Source organism: Astyanax mexicanus, chromosome 9 (genome assembly GCF_023375975.1).
Source record: "Astyanax mexicanus isolate ESR-SI-001 chromosome 9, AstMex3_surface, whole genome shotgun sequence".
Lineage (NCBI taxonomy): Eukaryota > Metazoa > Chordata > Actinopteri > Characiformes > Acestrorhamphidae > Astyanax > Astyanax mexicanus.
In genome coordinates, this window is record NC_064416.1 from 4,965,805 (window position 1) to 4,981,892 (window position 16,088).

Here is a 16,088-nt window from a genome sequence, read left to right on the forward strand (position 1 = left end):
TCCAAGATAAAAATAAAAATAAACCAATTTACCCTCCATTTTCTTACTTATCCTTTGATTAAAGGAGCTTTGATGTGATATTCAGTTTCTTTATGGGCATACATTTACAGACAATCAAGCTTTATTATTCTTTATTATTCTCTGGCTCTGACTTTTTTTATCTTATTCCCATACATATAGTATCTCGTTCCCATGCCTTAATAAGTCGTGGCCACTCATTATTTTTTTAACATGTCACCTTATGGGAAAATAAAAGATGTCACCTGCAGAGCCCATACGGTGACATGTTAAAAAAAAATAACATGTCACCTTATGGGCTCTGCAGATGACAACTTTTATTTTCTGGGATACCGATTTTTTTAAATTGTCTGTAAGCCATAATCATCAACAATAAAATAAATAAAATCTTAAAATAGATCACTCTGTGTGTAATACACATATATAATATATATATATTCAGCTCTGGAAAAAAAAATAAGAGACCGCTTACAAACGTTGAGTTTGAATGTTGAGATGGATGATCACAAGAAATCAAACCAAGGAGTGGTATAAAGTTATCCAAAAGCACTGTGTAAGACTGGTGGAGGAGAATATGATGCCAAGATGCATGAAAACTGTGATTAAAAAACAGGGATATTCCACAAAAGTTTATGAATATGAACTTGTTTTCTTTGCATTATTTGAGGTCTGAAAGCTCTGCATCTTTTTTGTTATTTCTGCAAATAAATGCTCTAAATGGCAATATTTTTATTTGGAGTTGGAGGAGAAATGTTGTCCGTAGTTTAACAATAATATTCATTTTACTCAAATATATACTTATAAATAGTAAAATCAGTCTTATTTTATTCCAGAGCTGTAACTGAATATTACTGTAAATAAAAAAAGAAATAAGAGAGGACTTGATGATGAGTTTCTTGGATTTCACCAAATTTAAAACCTCTGGAATACATTCAAGAGAAAGATGGATGATCACAAGCCATCAAACCAAGATGAACTGCTGGATTTTTTCCCCAAAAGCAGTGTGTAAGACTGGTGGAGGAGAACATAATGCCAAGATGCATGAAAACTGTGATTTAAAAAAAAAAAAATCAGGGTTATTCCACTAAATATTGATTGCTAAACTCTTAAAACTTTATGAATATGAATGCTCTAAATGACAATATTTTTATTTGGAATTTGGGAGAAATGTTGTCTGTAGTTTATAGAATAAAACAACAATGTTCATTTTGCTCAAACATAAACCTATAAATAGCAAAATCAGAGAAACTGATTCAGAAACTGAAGTAGTCTTTTATGTTACAGTGTTAGAGACCGGGGGTGGGACTTTTATTATGTAGTGCGGGACCCGGTTGTATAATAGGATAGCTGTGTCGGGGAGCTGGAGACCGGGGCAGGAGCGGAGGAGCTGCGCTGTGTTTTCTGGTGGATTGGGAGAATATCTGGACTCTGAGCGGCTCGGGTTCGGTCAGTATTCCCGGTTAAAGCCGGTATATCGGTGATTTAAGCGGCGGATCAGCGCTGGGAGCGGGGTGTTCGGGTTTAGCGCAGATAGTTACCCGGGTAGCTGCGCTGCTTTAGCCGTTAGCTCTTATTCAGTAGCCGGTAAACAGTAGCAGCAGCAGCATTAGCTCCCGGAGAATAACCACAGATTTATTACACAAATACCAGCTTTTAATAAATACTCCACTCACTAAACTAACCTCTAAAGCCTGTTCTATATTTATTTAATGTCCACAGCTTTATAAAATCTTAATAAATCAGTTTAAAATCAGGTGAAATTACAAATACCAGCGTTTATGTAATACTACACTCAATAAACTAATCTGTAACGCTTGTGCTGCTTTTACATAATGTCCACAGCTTCATAAATCCTTAATGAATCAGTTTAAAATCAGATTAGTATTTTTGATACACAAAAATACCAGCTGTTAATTAATACTACACTCAATAAACTAATCTGTAACGCTTGTGCTGCTTTTACATAATGTCCACAGCTTCATAAATCCTTAATGAATCAGTTTAAAATCAGATTAGTATTTTTGATACACAAAAATACCAGCTGTTAATTAATACTACACTCAATAAACTAACCTGTAACGCTTGTGTTACATTTATATAATGTTCACAGCTTTATAAAACATTTTATAAATCAGTTTTAAAGCAGATTAAATACGATATGATATATGGCACACTCCTAACATGAAATTCTAAAATACAAGAATTTGATCAGATTTGTAACAGAAGTCAATGATTCAAAATGTCATGGAGTCATAAATAAATCAACCTTTTTAAAATAGTTAAACTTTTAACACCTTGCTCAAGTTCCTTTTTAACTTGTATTTGTATTTATTTAACTCCCTAAATTGTTACACCATCACTGAAAAAGTTCAGTTTTAATAATTTAGAAGAAGAATAGTCAGTTGATATGACTATTTATTATTGAATTATTATTCAGGGGGGTTAGCTTGTGATTTTTGTTTCTAATACAGGATAAAACATCCCTCCTTATCTCCTGCCATTGTATTTGTTTTTCTATTGCATGGGAACTTTAATCTTACATTGCAGTTCTCAGTGCATTACCAACACTTTACGGTCACAATTTACAGTACAGAGGATGGTAACTTGCTCTTATTGCCTACAGAACATTGGCTAGGCAAATAACATGCACCCGTCATGCAAAAAATTAGTTTAATTGAGCAGAGTTAAATTAAATCTTTGTGCAGTTGGGCAGTATACATTTTTTAACTGTGTCTGACCTGTGTGTGTGTGTGTGTGTGTGAACCTGATGTAAAAGTACAAAATCTTCTTTATAAAGTAATAAAGGAAAATAAAAATGAGGATTTGTTCTAAAGAAACCCTTAAATGAATTACAATAGAAAATGAATAGAGGTCATTTTTGACCCAAATGTGCATTAGAGGTGTAGTGATAAAAAAGGTTATATGATGATCAAAAACAAGTTAACTGAGAAATACCTTAAATTCTGAATGGCTAAATTATGTTGCAAAACTGCAAAAGGGGGTATTGATACAAAAAGGGCTTTTATTTAAAAAAGTAAGAAAGGAAAGAATTAAATAACTATCTACTTACTGATAGTTTAATTCTACAGCGAATACTTGTCGCAATCAAAGCTAAAGGCAGTCCAACCAAATATTAATATTGGTTTTAACTATCGGCCATATTGGCTGATGAAGATGATTAAAAAAAAAAAAAAAAAAAAAAGCTATTCTTGGCAGATACCGATATAATTCTGATGTCATCATTCATGCATAATTTATATGTTGACAACAATTCTTAATTCATTTTATTGGCCGTATCATAAGCTATATGGAATGTCTGGTTTAAGATTTAGGCACACACTTTATTTTAGTATAGAATATAGATGGTAAAAAGCAGAAAAGCTGGAAATAATATATCCTTGAGCCAAACAAACAAAATGTATCACACTGTGAACAAAACTAACAAGAAGAGTCACCCAGATGCCTACTGCTGTTGATTGTGCCTCTTGTTTAACCTTTTCATATAAAGACAAATAGAGTTGAAGGGTATATCTAAGTTTTATACAGTTTTAAAACATTATTTTCCGTATAGCTCTTATATTGAAGTTGTTGCAGTTTTTTTTTTTGTATTCTGGATAAACCTGGAAATTAAACCAGAGAGACAGTATATTAGAGATAAATGAGATGAGGATGAATAAGGAATAAGTGTGGCGTGCTTGTTATTCTGCTCTCTGCATCATCATCATTACTCACCTGGCGTCTGGTAAATAACCCTCAATCTCAGGGTTATTGTGTAATCTCAGCGTGACCTTGTGGTTTCAGACGAGAGGCAGTCTGGAGCACATGCTGTTCATACTAATCAAGATCCACAGATATGAATAATAAACAGAATCTCAGAGCACTGTTTCCTAAAGCTGTTGCTAGAGGAACACCTTTCTGCACATGTTTGTAATGAGCCTGTTTTAACCCAAGTTATTTTAGATTTGCTATATCAGATTAGATATTTCAAATGTAAAAATAATAAGTGCAGCATGTCTCCAGGACCTGGATAAAAAAAAAATAATAAAGACTATGAAGTGCACTTAAAATCCTTTATTTTCCCAAAAAATCGTCAATTTACTTTATAAAACAGTGTGCCTTATGTATGAATTCTGCCAGTCAGGTATTAAAGAAGCAGTAAAGCCACTCTGCTGAAGTACAGAGTTATAAGGGTTTTCAGAAGTTTCTCCAGCACTAAGGCTGGGTGCAGCACCATTAGCATTAGCCGCTAACCTCAGCACTAGCTGTTTCGCCATTCAGAGGCGAGTGTATTGGAACTGTAATCTGCATGTTTACCATGTTAAAGCAAGCTACGTGGGACGAACCGCTAGTTGATAGCTCCCTGGGTTATTGGATCGCTCTGGGTTCCGGCTTTTGCGCCCTGCTAGCGCTGTGGTTAGCGACTAATGCTAATTTGGCTGCACCAAGCCTTAGTGCTGGAGAAACTTCACTGAAAACATGGGGAAACGTAGCGACACCCTTGCTCACTTCGATGTAGGCATCCTTAATAGTGTTGCGTAATGTGCCTTATAATCTGGTGTGCCTTATATATAAAAATAGACCAGAAAATAGACGTTTGTTGATGGTAATATAAAAATTACTAACCCTTATCCTGTATTGGCAAAAGCTTATGATACGATGTGTATCTCGATTCAGGGGTTATGATTCAATATATTGCAAGTAGGGATGTCCCAATGACAGTCATTTGGTATGGTGTATTTTTCCGATACTTTGGCGATGCAGTAAAAAAGGAAAGAAACAAAGAAAGTAAACAGCCTTAAGGGACAACTTGAATGTGTTTTAATTAATTTTTGATTGTTATTGAAACTACGTTATGATTGCCAATTTTTATCACAAACTAAACAAGTACGATATAGTTGTGTAAATGATTTCCATTTAATTCTATTTTCTGGCAAACTTGAGTTAGGATTGTTTTATTTTTAAACTGTATTGTAATATGTTAAGATAGTTTTGCCGCATTCATTTGTGAATATTTTGATGTGTTGAGTTACTGAGGTTAATGGAGTGCTTTAATTAAGGACAAAATGCTAGTGTACCTACATATATTACCCTTGTTTTTTTCCCCCCACCTTGAAAAACAGGTGTGTTTCCGTCTAATTGTAATCCTTTAAAAATTCCGCGTACGATCACATGAGTGGATTGGAGACATCCCTAATTGCAATTTTATATTGCAATTTTACAAAAAAAAAAAAAAAAAAACTCCTTTATAAAATCTTAATAAAAGAACTGTTTATTTTTTTTTCCAATCAAAGCAGTAGAATATGATGAGAGGGTGTGACACTGCTATCCAGCTGGTGTGATTTATACATGGCATTAAATGATCCACTTCTGACACCAATTTTTACATGTTAACTGAAGGTATCAAAAATTAATATAGTATTTCAAAACCAAAAATCACAATATGATGCGATATTGATATTTTCTTACATGCCTAGTTATAGTAATTACATTTTACTCCAATACTAGACTCTGTCAGAAGTCTCAGGTTTGATTGTTTGGAATTATTTTGATGGAAGTCTCTCATCTTCTAGGTTTCTACGATACGGCTGTGTGAAATAAAACGTCTCCAACCCTGGATAGACTCGTGAGTAATTTATTGCTTTAACTTTTAAGTCCAGTGTTTGATGTTGGCCTATCACAGTGATTACATTATCAATTTGTTATACAATCTCTTATTTATTTTCCAGAGCTGTATATTGCATATTTAATTATTTATAACCATGTTGTGTATTTTCTTTCTTTAGAATCTTGTAGACTTGAATGGACAGAGAGACCAAAAGTACGCAGGTATAGTTAAATTTCACTCAGATTTATTTAACCAGTATTAACGTCTGCTTTGATCAGGATCTTATTTTTCTGAACTTTCTCGTTTCCCAGATTCAGTTAGGCTAAATCAAACCTTTGGAAGTTACGTAATGCCTGTAAAGAAGAAGAGAAAGTCCTCTGGTTCAGAAGACTCCAGCATCAAAAAGTGTAAAATCACCAGGTAAGGCTGAAGCACTCAGTCTTTTTTTCTCTTCATTTGTTCAGTATATCTAAAGATTTCAAAATGCTGATTTAAATCCTATAGTTTCTACAGGTTGTTGTGTTTTTAGGTAGGACTATGTATTTCCAACAGGCATAGGTGACCCTGCTGGGCTGATGTGGTAATTGAAATGGAGCGCTAAAGTTCAGTAACCTAGCTGCTGCTGCTGGTTAGATTGCTAACTTTAGGCATAGGCGTAGTAACCCTGGAATTAGCTTTGAATAACTTTTGTTTTATTATTCCGTTCTGCCTTAAATGCACCATTTATGGAGGTCTGGAAAAATTAGCTAGCTAGCTACTGAGACAAACTATTAGCATTCTTTTTTTATGCTTGTTATGAAAAAATTGGCCATAAAACATTGAAACTAAACATTACACTATGGTCATATTGTGCTACTTATCACTTTTAACAAGGAAAATACTTACATTTGTGGGTTCCTTCTGTCACTTGTTCCGCCCTCTTACTAATACCCTACAAAAAAAATCTCTGTTTTAAGGGTTAAGAAGCCCAATCCCTTCCCCCTAACCTACCCCTCCAGCCTAACAAAAATCAGGACACCCCTACTCTTTGAGGGGTAAGTAAATAGAGGTTTAGGGGTAAAACCAAGGGGTGAAATGGGATAGGGTCAAAGAATAGGCTTAGAGTGTGCCCCCATTGTGACTCCCATGAGTTTCTCCACATCGGGGGGGGGGGACTGAAGACTTGTACAACAGTGCTGTATAGTTGGAATAGTGCCGGGCGATTAAGGCCTAAAAAAAAAATTATCATCAGTTTTTTTTTTTTCACCAAAAAAATCAGATTTTCGATTATAATCAATTTTCCTATTTGCCCCATGTTTAAATTGCATTAAAACTTTAAATTAAATTAACCAAATTATTCATGAAAATCACCCAACACAAACCACTGTTTTTAAGAATGAATTAGGCGCAAGACTCCTTGCACTATATCAGCCTGCCTCTTTAATACACGTGACTTTACAATAAAGAAAAAAACAATAATTGCCATAATATAACTGTAAATTTTATATTCCTCTTCCCCAGTTACTGCAGGACACAGACCCCTGGGAGATTGATAAATCCAGAGGATCAGTTCTCAAGCAAGAAGTGCCTCGCATGGTTCTACGAGTATGCAGGTAAATAATTCATTAGTTTATTTATTTAACTTTTTATATCTATTGTATCTGTAATTTCCCTTTAATAACCTCTATAATATCTTACAAATAATACAATCAGTATAAAGATTTTGCTGTGTTTGGAGGATCTGACGAGATCTAATAACACAGGGAACTGTGGGCTGATGGTTGTGTTAAATAGTTTTCATTCTTTATCTTCGTATTCAGGTGTAGATATAAAATTGGCTATAAAATAAAAATTCTTAAAATGTAACAGTAGCTATAAATAAAAGTTTTTAAATTATTGCGATAAACGATATTGTCATTTTAAGACAATTAAATGCCACTGATATGAAGAAAACAGAATAGCATAACAAAGCATTCATACCGTTTTAAAGACAGCAAGACAAATGTATAAAATAATTCTACAGCTCTGGGAAAAAAATTAAGAAACCGCTTCAGTTTCTGAATCAGTTTCTCTGATTTTGCTATTTATAGGTTTATGTTTGAGTAAAATGAACATTGTTGTTTGATTCTATAAACTACAGACAACATTTCTCCCAAATTCCAAATAAAAATATTGTCATTTAGAGCATTTATTTACAGAAAATGAGATAACCAAAAATACCTCAAATAATGCAAAGAAAACAATTTCATATTCACAGAGTTTTAAGAGTTCAATCAGAAATCAATATTTGGTGGAATAACCCTGTTTTTCGATATAAGTTTTTTTTTTTTTTTATGCATCTTGGCATCATGTTCTCCTCCACCAGTCTTACACACTGTTTTTGGATAACTTTATGCTGCTTTACTCCTGGTGCAAAAATTCAAGCAGTTCAGTTTGGTTTGATGGCTTGTGGTCATCCATCTTCCTCTTGATTATATTCCAGAGGTCACACTGTGTATGTGGAGTCATTTAGCATCACTGGCTAAAATATTGTTTGTTGTTATGTATGTGAACAAACATACAAATAAACACAATAAATGATTTGACCATTATCAATTATTATTGAGGTCATGTCCGTTTATTGTACAATAAGTCGATAATATAATTGTCTTTTATGTTTGTGAAATATTTTTCTGTGACTGGTTTATTAATCACTGGCGTGATATTCCCCTTTAAGGACCCGATGACGTGGTTGGACCTGAAGGAATGGAGAAGTTCTGTGAGGATATCGGCGTGGAACCAGAGAATGTGAGAGTTTTAGAGATGGTTTAGTATATCCTGGATTATTGTGAATTACAGTGCATTATATTAAAGTGTTTGTTTTTGTGTCCAGATTATCATGTTAGTCCTAGCCTGGAAACTAGAAGCTCCAAATATGGGATTTTTCACAAAAGAAGAGTGGCTCAAAGGAATGACTTCACTGCAGTAAGAGAGTTTTTCTTCTATTTTATTTTCTTCTTAAATAAACTTGCCTTTCCTCTAAACACGATTAATTTGATTTGTAAAGTACCGTATTTTTCACACTGTAAGGTGCATTTAAAGTCCTTTATTTTTCTCAAAAATTGTCAGTTCGCCTTATTATCCAGTTCACCTTATGTATGAATTCTATCAGTCAGGTATTAAGGAGCAGTAAAGCCACTCCACTGAAGTACAGAGTTATACAGGAGTTTCAGTTTAATACTCCAGGACCAAGACTGGAGCAGCATTAGCCACTAACCACGCTAAGCATTAGCTCTTTTGCCATTCAGAGGCTAGTATATTGCCTGTAGCCTGCTGTTAACCCAAGCTAGCACTACTGGAGCAGCATTAGCATTAGTTGCTAACCGTATATCGCACTGTAGTCTGCATGTGTTCCGTGTTAAAACAAGCTATGTGGGACGAACCACTAGTTAATATCACCCTGGCTTAGCTGAACACCCCCCCCCTTCATTTAGCACTGTTGGGTGGCATTAACATCCCGTTAGTGCTACGGTTAGCAGCTAATTCTAATGCTGTTGCACCCAGCCTTAGTGGAAATCTGGAAATATAAGCTCGCTGTGAAAAAACGAAAGCGCTTTACATACCCAACTAAACAGTTTTCAGGAGAGAAATCTGTGTAGATGTAGATGGAACCCCCACCCCCACAGCGGGGAGATCTGCTGAATTAGAAGGTAAAATTTGCAACACCCCTGTTCCTTACTAGTGTTGCTTAATGCCTCTTATAATCCAGGCCAGAAAAAAGTGCACCTTATAATCTGGTACACCTTATAGTCTGAAAAATACGGTAACTGTGTGTACGAAAGTGGTTCTGTATAATAAAAGAAAATATCTGACTGTTCTGAAAGAAAAACTTTGGATTTTTCTGCCTGTTAAACATTTTAATATTGATATTTTCTCTTTGGAACAGATGCGACTGTACAGAAAGGTTACAAGGCAAGCTGGACTACCTGCGCTCTCAACTGAACGACCTGGCTGTGTTCAAAAACATTTATAGATATGCTTTCGACTTTGCCAGGGTAAGGTTCATGTGTGTTTCAGTCTGAGATGATTAGAAAATGAATAGGGATGCATTAAATATTAATTGAACGCAATTGTTCTGCCAAAATAATGACTTATTTGTGTTTGGCCGAATATGTGACAGCTGAGTAGCTAAATTGGAAGAAAATGGGATACAATTAGAAATAAATTTATAAAAAAAAAAGTGTATGAGTGTGACTGACTAACATCTGAATTTTGTCTGTAGGATAAAGATCAGCGTAGTCTAGATATGGACACAGCCAAATCAATGTTGGCGCTGCTGCTTGGAAGGACATGGCCTCTGTTTCCTGTGTTTCACCAGTTTTTGGAGGTTGGTATATAATTATTTTCAGTTTTAGCATTAATGATGGATGTCTATTCTGAAGAAAGAACACATACAGTGGTAATTAGCTCAGCTCTTGACCAGCATAGTGTCATTTCCATTGGTTTTATTTGAGTTTAATAGATTTAGCTGGTCAACCAGCATAACTAACCTAACCAAGTTTTTGGCGTAGAGCACATGTGTCAAACACAAGGCCCGCGGGCCAAATGTGGCCCGCCACGTCCTTTTATGTGGCCCGCGAGAGCTTGTAAAATCTCAGTGTCTATAATAAATAGGTCAGAAGCGTGCTTTGACCAAAAACAACATTTCCCACAATGCTTGTCGATTGTATTACCCGCGAAGTTACGGCTTACTGCCACTACACGGCAGTGTAGTCACTGATGTGGAAACCCTGCCGGAGGGAAGGTGTAACTTCGCGGGTGGAATTGAGACATACAAATGTTTGTCCCATAATGTCCAGAAAAGAGAAGTTGATGCAGACGGACGGCTGTGCTTCAAGGCGAAAGACCGGTATGCCTTTTGTGTTACGAAGAGTGTTACTGACCAAAATAAACGCTTTTTAGGAGAGATATAAGTTATGTGTAAATATTTATAAAACAATACCTGACAAAATCTGTTTTAATGACGTTAATAAACGTAACTGTGACAGCGCTAGTCGCAGTTTCACCGCAGCAAAGGACGAGGACGTGAATCACTTATCTAACCAGCCTGTACTACTGATTTCTGCTCCCAATAACCCTTTCAATAACCTCCAATAGCCTTTAATAGTCTTCAGTAGCCTTCAACAGTCTAACCTTGCAGCCGTGGTGTGTCCACTAAACTTCGTAGTTATAAACATCCTGAGGTTAGCAGCGCGCTAACTGACCTGTTTATAATGTAATCCCAGCAGTGACTCCGTGACGGCTGCTCTAATCTGCTGCTGTTAGCTGCTTGGGCTGAAAGATGAACTGTAGAGAGCTGTATTATCCGGTTAGTGGGGTTAAAACCTTTATTTTCTATACAGAAGAACTTTAAAAACTGTAAAAAAAAAAAAAATAAAATAAAAAAACTGGCTCAGCTGAGCCCTGTAGCCCGTGGCTGGGCTGTAGCTCTGACTCAGTAAAGACTGCGGGCTTGTGCTGCTGCTGCAGCTCCCACTAGTGGTTGGATGAGGAACTGCTAAATCTGCGGAACTGCTAAATCTGTCACATGTTCTTAACAGCTCACAGTTTTTGATTTTATATTTATTAAGCCTCTTTTCAGTATCAAACGTTTTGATCAAAGTTAATATAACTTGTATTTTATGTCATTTCTATTCACTTGAATAGTTTGGTTCTTGATTGATGGAGTTTTTGGATTTCATAACATGACAAATTAAAAGGATTTATGTTAATAGAGCAACAAGCAAACATTTTTTCCATTGAGAGTTATTTAACATTAAAGAGTAATTACATTAATTTTATATTACATTTGGTTACATTTTATTACATTTATAAGTTACATCTGGCCCTCAGAGGACAGCCAATATGCCAATGTGGCCCTCGGCCAAAATGAGTTTGACACCCCTGGCGTAGAGAGACTATCTTAAAGGTCAGGACCACTATGTTAAAATAACCAGGTCAGTTTGGTCATGCTAATAAACCAACTAGGCCTTCAAACTCATAAGTAAGTTTATGTTTACCTGGATAACCAATAAAAACTAGACATGAGCTGTATTTTTCAGTAGATTAGCTAGCTGCAAGGATGGTTCACAAAGCATTTAACTAAATTCCTATTTATTCATTTTGGAAGTTTGTATTACTTTTGATTATCAGTTCTGTTTTAAATATTGGCCCATTCCCATTTAATCTTTGGCCTTACTACTTAGCCTTAAGAAATCTATAAATTAGAGAGTTTATCTAGTTTAATGTTGGTTTCAGGTTTTTTTTTTTTTTTTGCCCATTCCTTATGAGTTAGCTACAATTCCCTTGTTCGAGTCCATTTCATGCTGCTTGCCATCAGCAACCGGAGTCCGAGAGAGCACAATTGGACTTGTAGTGTAGTTTTAAACAATGGCAGTCAAAATACTTCTATCAGAACTAATGTCAAGTTTTAGATTGTGTTTCTGTAAAACTGTGATTTTATTTTATTTTAACTCTCCTCTTTTTTTCTGTATCTGCAGCAATCCAAGTATAAAGTCATGAACAAGGACCAGTGGTACAACGTCTTAGAGTTTAGTCGCACTGTTAACCCAGACCTCAGTAATTACGACGAGGACGGAGCATGTAAGTCTCTTACAGTTCACTTTTTAGTTCCTTATTTAGTGCAACATTTACTAGTGCATCTCAAAAAATTAGAATAGCATTGGGAAGTAACTTTATTTCAGTAATTCAGTTCAAAATTAGAAACTCATATATTATATAGATGTATTAAACCCTTCGTGATCTATTTTAAGTGTTTATTTCTGTTATTGTTGATGATTATGGCTTACAGCCAATAAAAAAGCAAAGATCAGTGTCTCAGAAAATTAGAATATTATATAATACCAATTAGTACTTTTGTCAGTGTGGGCAGTGCGCCAAGTCCTGCTGGAAAATGAAATCTGCATCTACATAAAAAGTTGTCAGTAGTAGAGGGAAGCATGAAGTGCTGTAAGATTTTGTGGGAAAACAAAACTGCACTGACTTTAGACTTGATAATAAAACACAGTGGATCAACACCAGCAGATGACAGACATGTCTCTCCAAACCATCACTGATGATCAGTAAATTTTACATTTCATTTGTAAATGAAGGGAGCAGAGTCTGGAGGAAGAGTGGAGAGACACACAGTCCAAACTGCATGAGGTCTAGTGTGAAGTTTCCACCAATCAGTGATGGTTTGGATAAAGAGAGACATGTCATCTGCTGGTGTTGATCCACTGTGTTTTATTATCAAGTCCAAAGTCAGTGGTGCACCAGGACCAGAAATGAGAAACGGTCGTGCTTAAATCTGTAGCTTAACACTTTGTAATGCTTTAGACCAACAGGTCCGCATTCTAGTCCTGGAGAACCCTCTGGTCTGTTCAAATTAATCAGATGTCTTTCTGAGCTGATGTCTGTGTGTTTGTTTTATTAAGCTTTAAAATAGACCTACATTAAATCCAGCACCAGGATTGGCCGTTATCACATTAGAACATCATTAAACACACCTGATTTGAAATCCTCAGCTCTACATATGTTTAGTTAAGAGGGGTAATGCTAATCTTTGCAGAGACGTAGGCTGGAAAGAACACAGTGTGACCCGCAAGGATTAGAACATAAATCCTGTGTCCTTATGCTCCTCATAACAGAACAGACTCCTCATATTTTTCCTTTTACTGTTGGCACATGAGCAAATGTATATCTCACTCTTGTTCTGGATTGTAGATTATTACTAAACTCGTCCAAACTATGAAGAAAAACATGGAATTATTTAGTGAAAAAAAAGTGAAAAAGAAAGTGTTAAACAAACCAGAATGTTTTATATTTTACATTCTTCAAAGTAGCACCTCTTGCTTAGATACAGACAGCTTTACACATCTCTGGATTTTCTCAGTCAGCTTTGAGGTAGAGTCACCTGGAATTCAGGCTTTCAGTTAACAGCTATGCGTAGTCAAGCCCTATTTGAGTAATGTTTTAATCCATATCATGGCAAGAACTACTCAACTAGAGCTGGGTATCGTTTAAAATTTTTCAGTACCTGTACGGTACCTTGAATTTGGTACCAGTACTCAAACGTTACTTTTTTCGATACCTTTATTAAATACAAAAATCAATAATCATTCTTACAAAATGTATTTATTTAACAGCCGAGATTAGTAATTTCGTTCTCATACTGTCATTATGAGTGGCTTTTGGGAGAGGGAGAGGGAGAGACAGAGACAGACTGAAAGATTTCAGCACACCGGCAGTGTGTGGACAATTTGAATGATCCATATTTCTGCACACGCTCTCCATTGTGTGCGACAAGGAGCCATGGGGTTGTTCTAACTGCGCTGAAAATACTGTCTGCATTTGGCGTGTTTATGCATGTTTCATGCAATGTATCAAAAACAGTATCAAGACATTTCAGCCGGTGCCTTTTTGGTTTAGAATTTTCATACCCAGTCCTATACTCAACTAAGTAAAGAAAAAAATTACAAGAAACAAAGACCATCAAAAACTTTGATAAAAATCAGGACTGTGCCAAGAAAGAGCAAGAGTTTCCTCTGTTGTACAGGATAAGTTCATCAGAGTTACCAGCCTCAGAAACCACAAGTTAACAGCTCCCCAGATAAGAGCACCTAAAAGCTTCTTCACAGAGTTTTTTTTTTTTTTGGTTTGTTTAACACTTAAGTTACTACATGATTCCCTATGTGTTCCTTCATAGTCTGATAGATCACTGTTCATTTACAATGTAGGAAACATTGAAACTTAAGATAAAAGCAGATAAAAAAAACACATGCAGGTGTTTAAAGATTTATAAATACAAAAAGTGTAAGGCTTTGTTGAACAAAATACAAAGGCCTCATCAGACAGAATATCTATAAATGATTGTCTCTGTCAGTCCAGTAGAAGAATTTCTCTCACTCTTCCTCACTAACCCTCACTAATCCTCTGCTCTCCTCAGGGCCGGTGATGCTGGATGAGTTTGTGGAGTGGCAGAAGGCCCGGCTGGCGTTATAGCAGAAGCTGCAGATGTAAAAATTTAAGGGCAAAAAAGAAAAAGCACATCAGTGGATGCCCTCCCTCCACACCTTCCAGTCCTGACATCAAACACACACACACACCTCTCCAGGACTGCCGCCATGTTTCCTGAGCCGCTGGTGGACCCATCACTACCCAGAGACTCTCACAGTGTTAATTTAACTATAAAAGGAAAACGTCAGAAAAGGGGAACTGTTTTTTCATGTGTATCGCATCTGTTGCAGCAGTTACATTGCCAGTTTTACGATCTGGTGGAGGGGAGTCATCATGTAATTTTTTTTTCCTTTCATTTTTTGAGTTTTACCTTGTTTATAGTGTTTTCAAAAAATAAAATAAAGGAATTGTATGTAAATATAACTTTCTGTCAAGTACTGACGGCTCTGATTTAAAACAAAACACTAAAAATATAAATGCGAAAATAGTCTATAGCTCTATCCGGACGGGATTAGTTTCTCAGGGGGTTCTGGGGTAATTTTCTCTTTTTTATTGTGGGTCCTCTGTGATTTTATTCCCGTCCAGAACGACCATGTATGTGTTTTTCTCCTCTGAGAAAATTACAGGCTGAATTATCTACTGTTTTTCTCTGAACTCCGTGGTCCTCCAATAATTTTAGTCCTGTCTAAACGGACAGCTGAGTTTCGTCTCCTCGCGTTTAATAAAATAGCAATTTGTCCACTGCTGCGCACTGTAATTACACTTTGGGTGCACGTTTCCACAGAGATCCACGTTAAAAACACCACAGCGAGTGGAAATGGAGGAGCTACTGAACGTGATGTCATGTGACTGAGCAAGCCTAAAAACGAAAAAAAAAAACCTCACTGAATCCTCCTGTTTTATTACTAAGTAAAAATGTTACATATTTTTCACGGATGTCCCCCCCAAGAAACAAGCCCTATCCGGATGGGATTTAGGACTAGATTAAATTATTTTCTGGAGTTGTTCACATTAGACTATCTTAAGAATCAGATTTAGCCTTTTTGGAATTTTTTGGACAATATTTTTCTAATTGGAAATAAGTGTAAGAGATATGGCCTTAAAACAACACTAAATGTAAAAAAAATATCAGATTTGTAACAGAAGTCAATAATCCAGAATGTCATGATCCTAATAATACTAATAACGCACTGCCAATATTTCCATGCATCCAGGATTAAAGTAAAAACAAATGATAGTCAGATATAATCTGTCTCTAGTAGATAAAATGGGAAATGAGAATAGTGTGAATTTTTCTTTTTCTTAAAACAGCAAAGAAGTAGTACCCTGATGTGGTAATTAGGGGTGGGTGATATGGAACAATATTTCAGGGTATAATATCGTTCATCGTATTAAAAATGTCACTAGTGATAGGGGGAGTCCTAATGAGCGGGTTGGGTGGTTGGCCTTGTAAACTGTGAAGAAAATGGGATAAATAAAAAAAATATATAGAAAGAAATATACTAATAGT

At 35.8% G+C, this 16,088-nt stretch overlaps 1 protein-coding gene across 2 annotated transcripts; it reads left to right on the forward strand.

Moving 5' to 3' along the window:
- Positions 1-1,333: 1,333 nt before the first annotated feature.
- dcun1d5 (DCN1, defective in cullin neddylation 1, domain containing 5 (S. cerevisiae)) lies at positions 1,334-15,001 on the forward strand. Of its 2 annotated transcripts, none has more exons than XM_022666002.2 (11): positions 1,334-1,464; positions 5,589-5,641; positions 5,802-5,844; positions 5,935-6,043; positions 7,124-7,215; positions 8,319-8,389; positions 8,475-8,566; positions 9,528-9,636; positions 9,864-9,968; positions 12,121-12,223; positions 14,568-15,001. In XM_022666002.2, exons 4-11 carry the CDS (start codon positions 5,973-5,975, stop codon positions 14,621-14,623), a joined length of 699 nt encoding a protein of 232 aa, XP_022521723.1. In that variant the 5' UTR covers positions 1,334-1,464; positions 5,589-5,641; positions 5,802-5,844; positions 5,935-5,972; the 3' UTR covers positions 14,624-15,001. The 2 variants fall into 2 exon arrangements, with proteins under 2 accessions (XP_022521723.1, XP_022521722.1); XM_022666001.2 differs by having other exon boundaries at positions 5,802-5,836.
- The last annotated feature ends 1,087 nt before the right edge of the window (positions 15,002-16,088 follow it).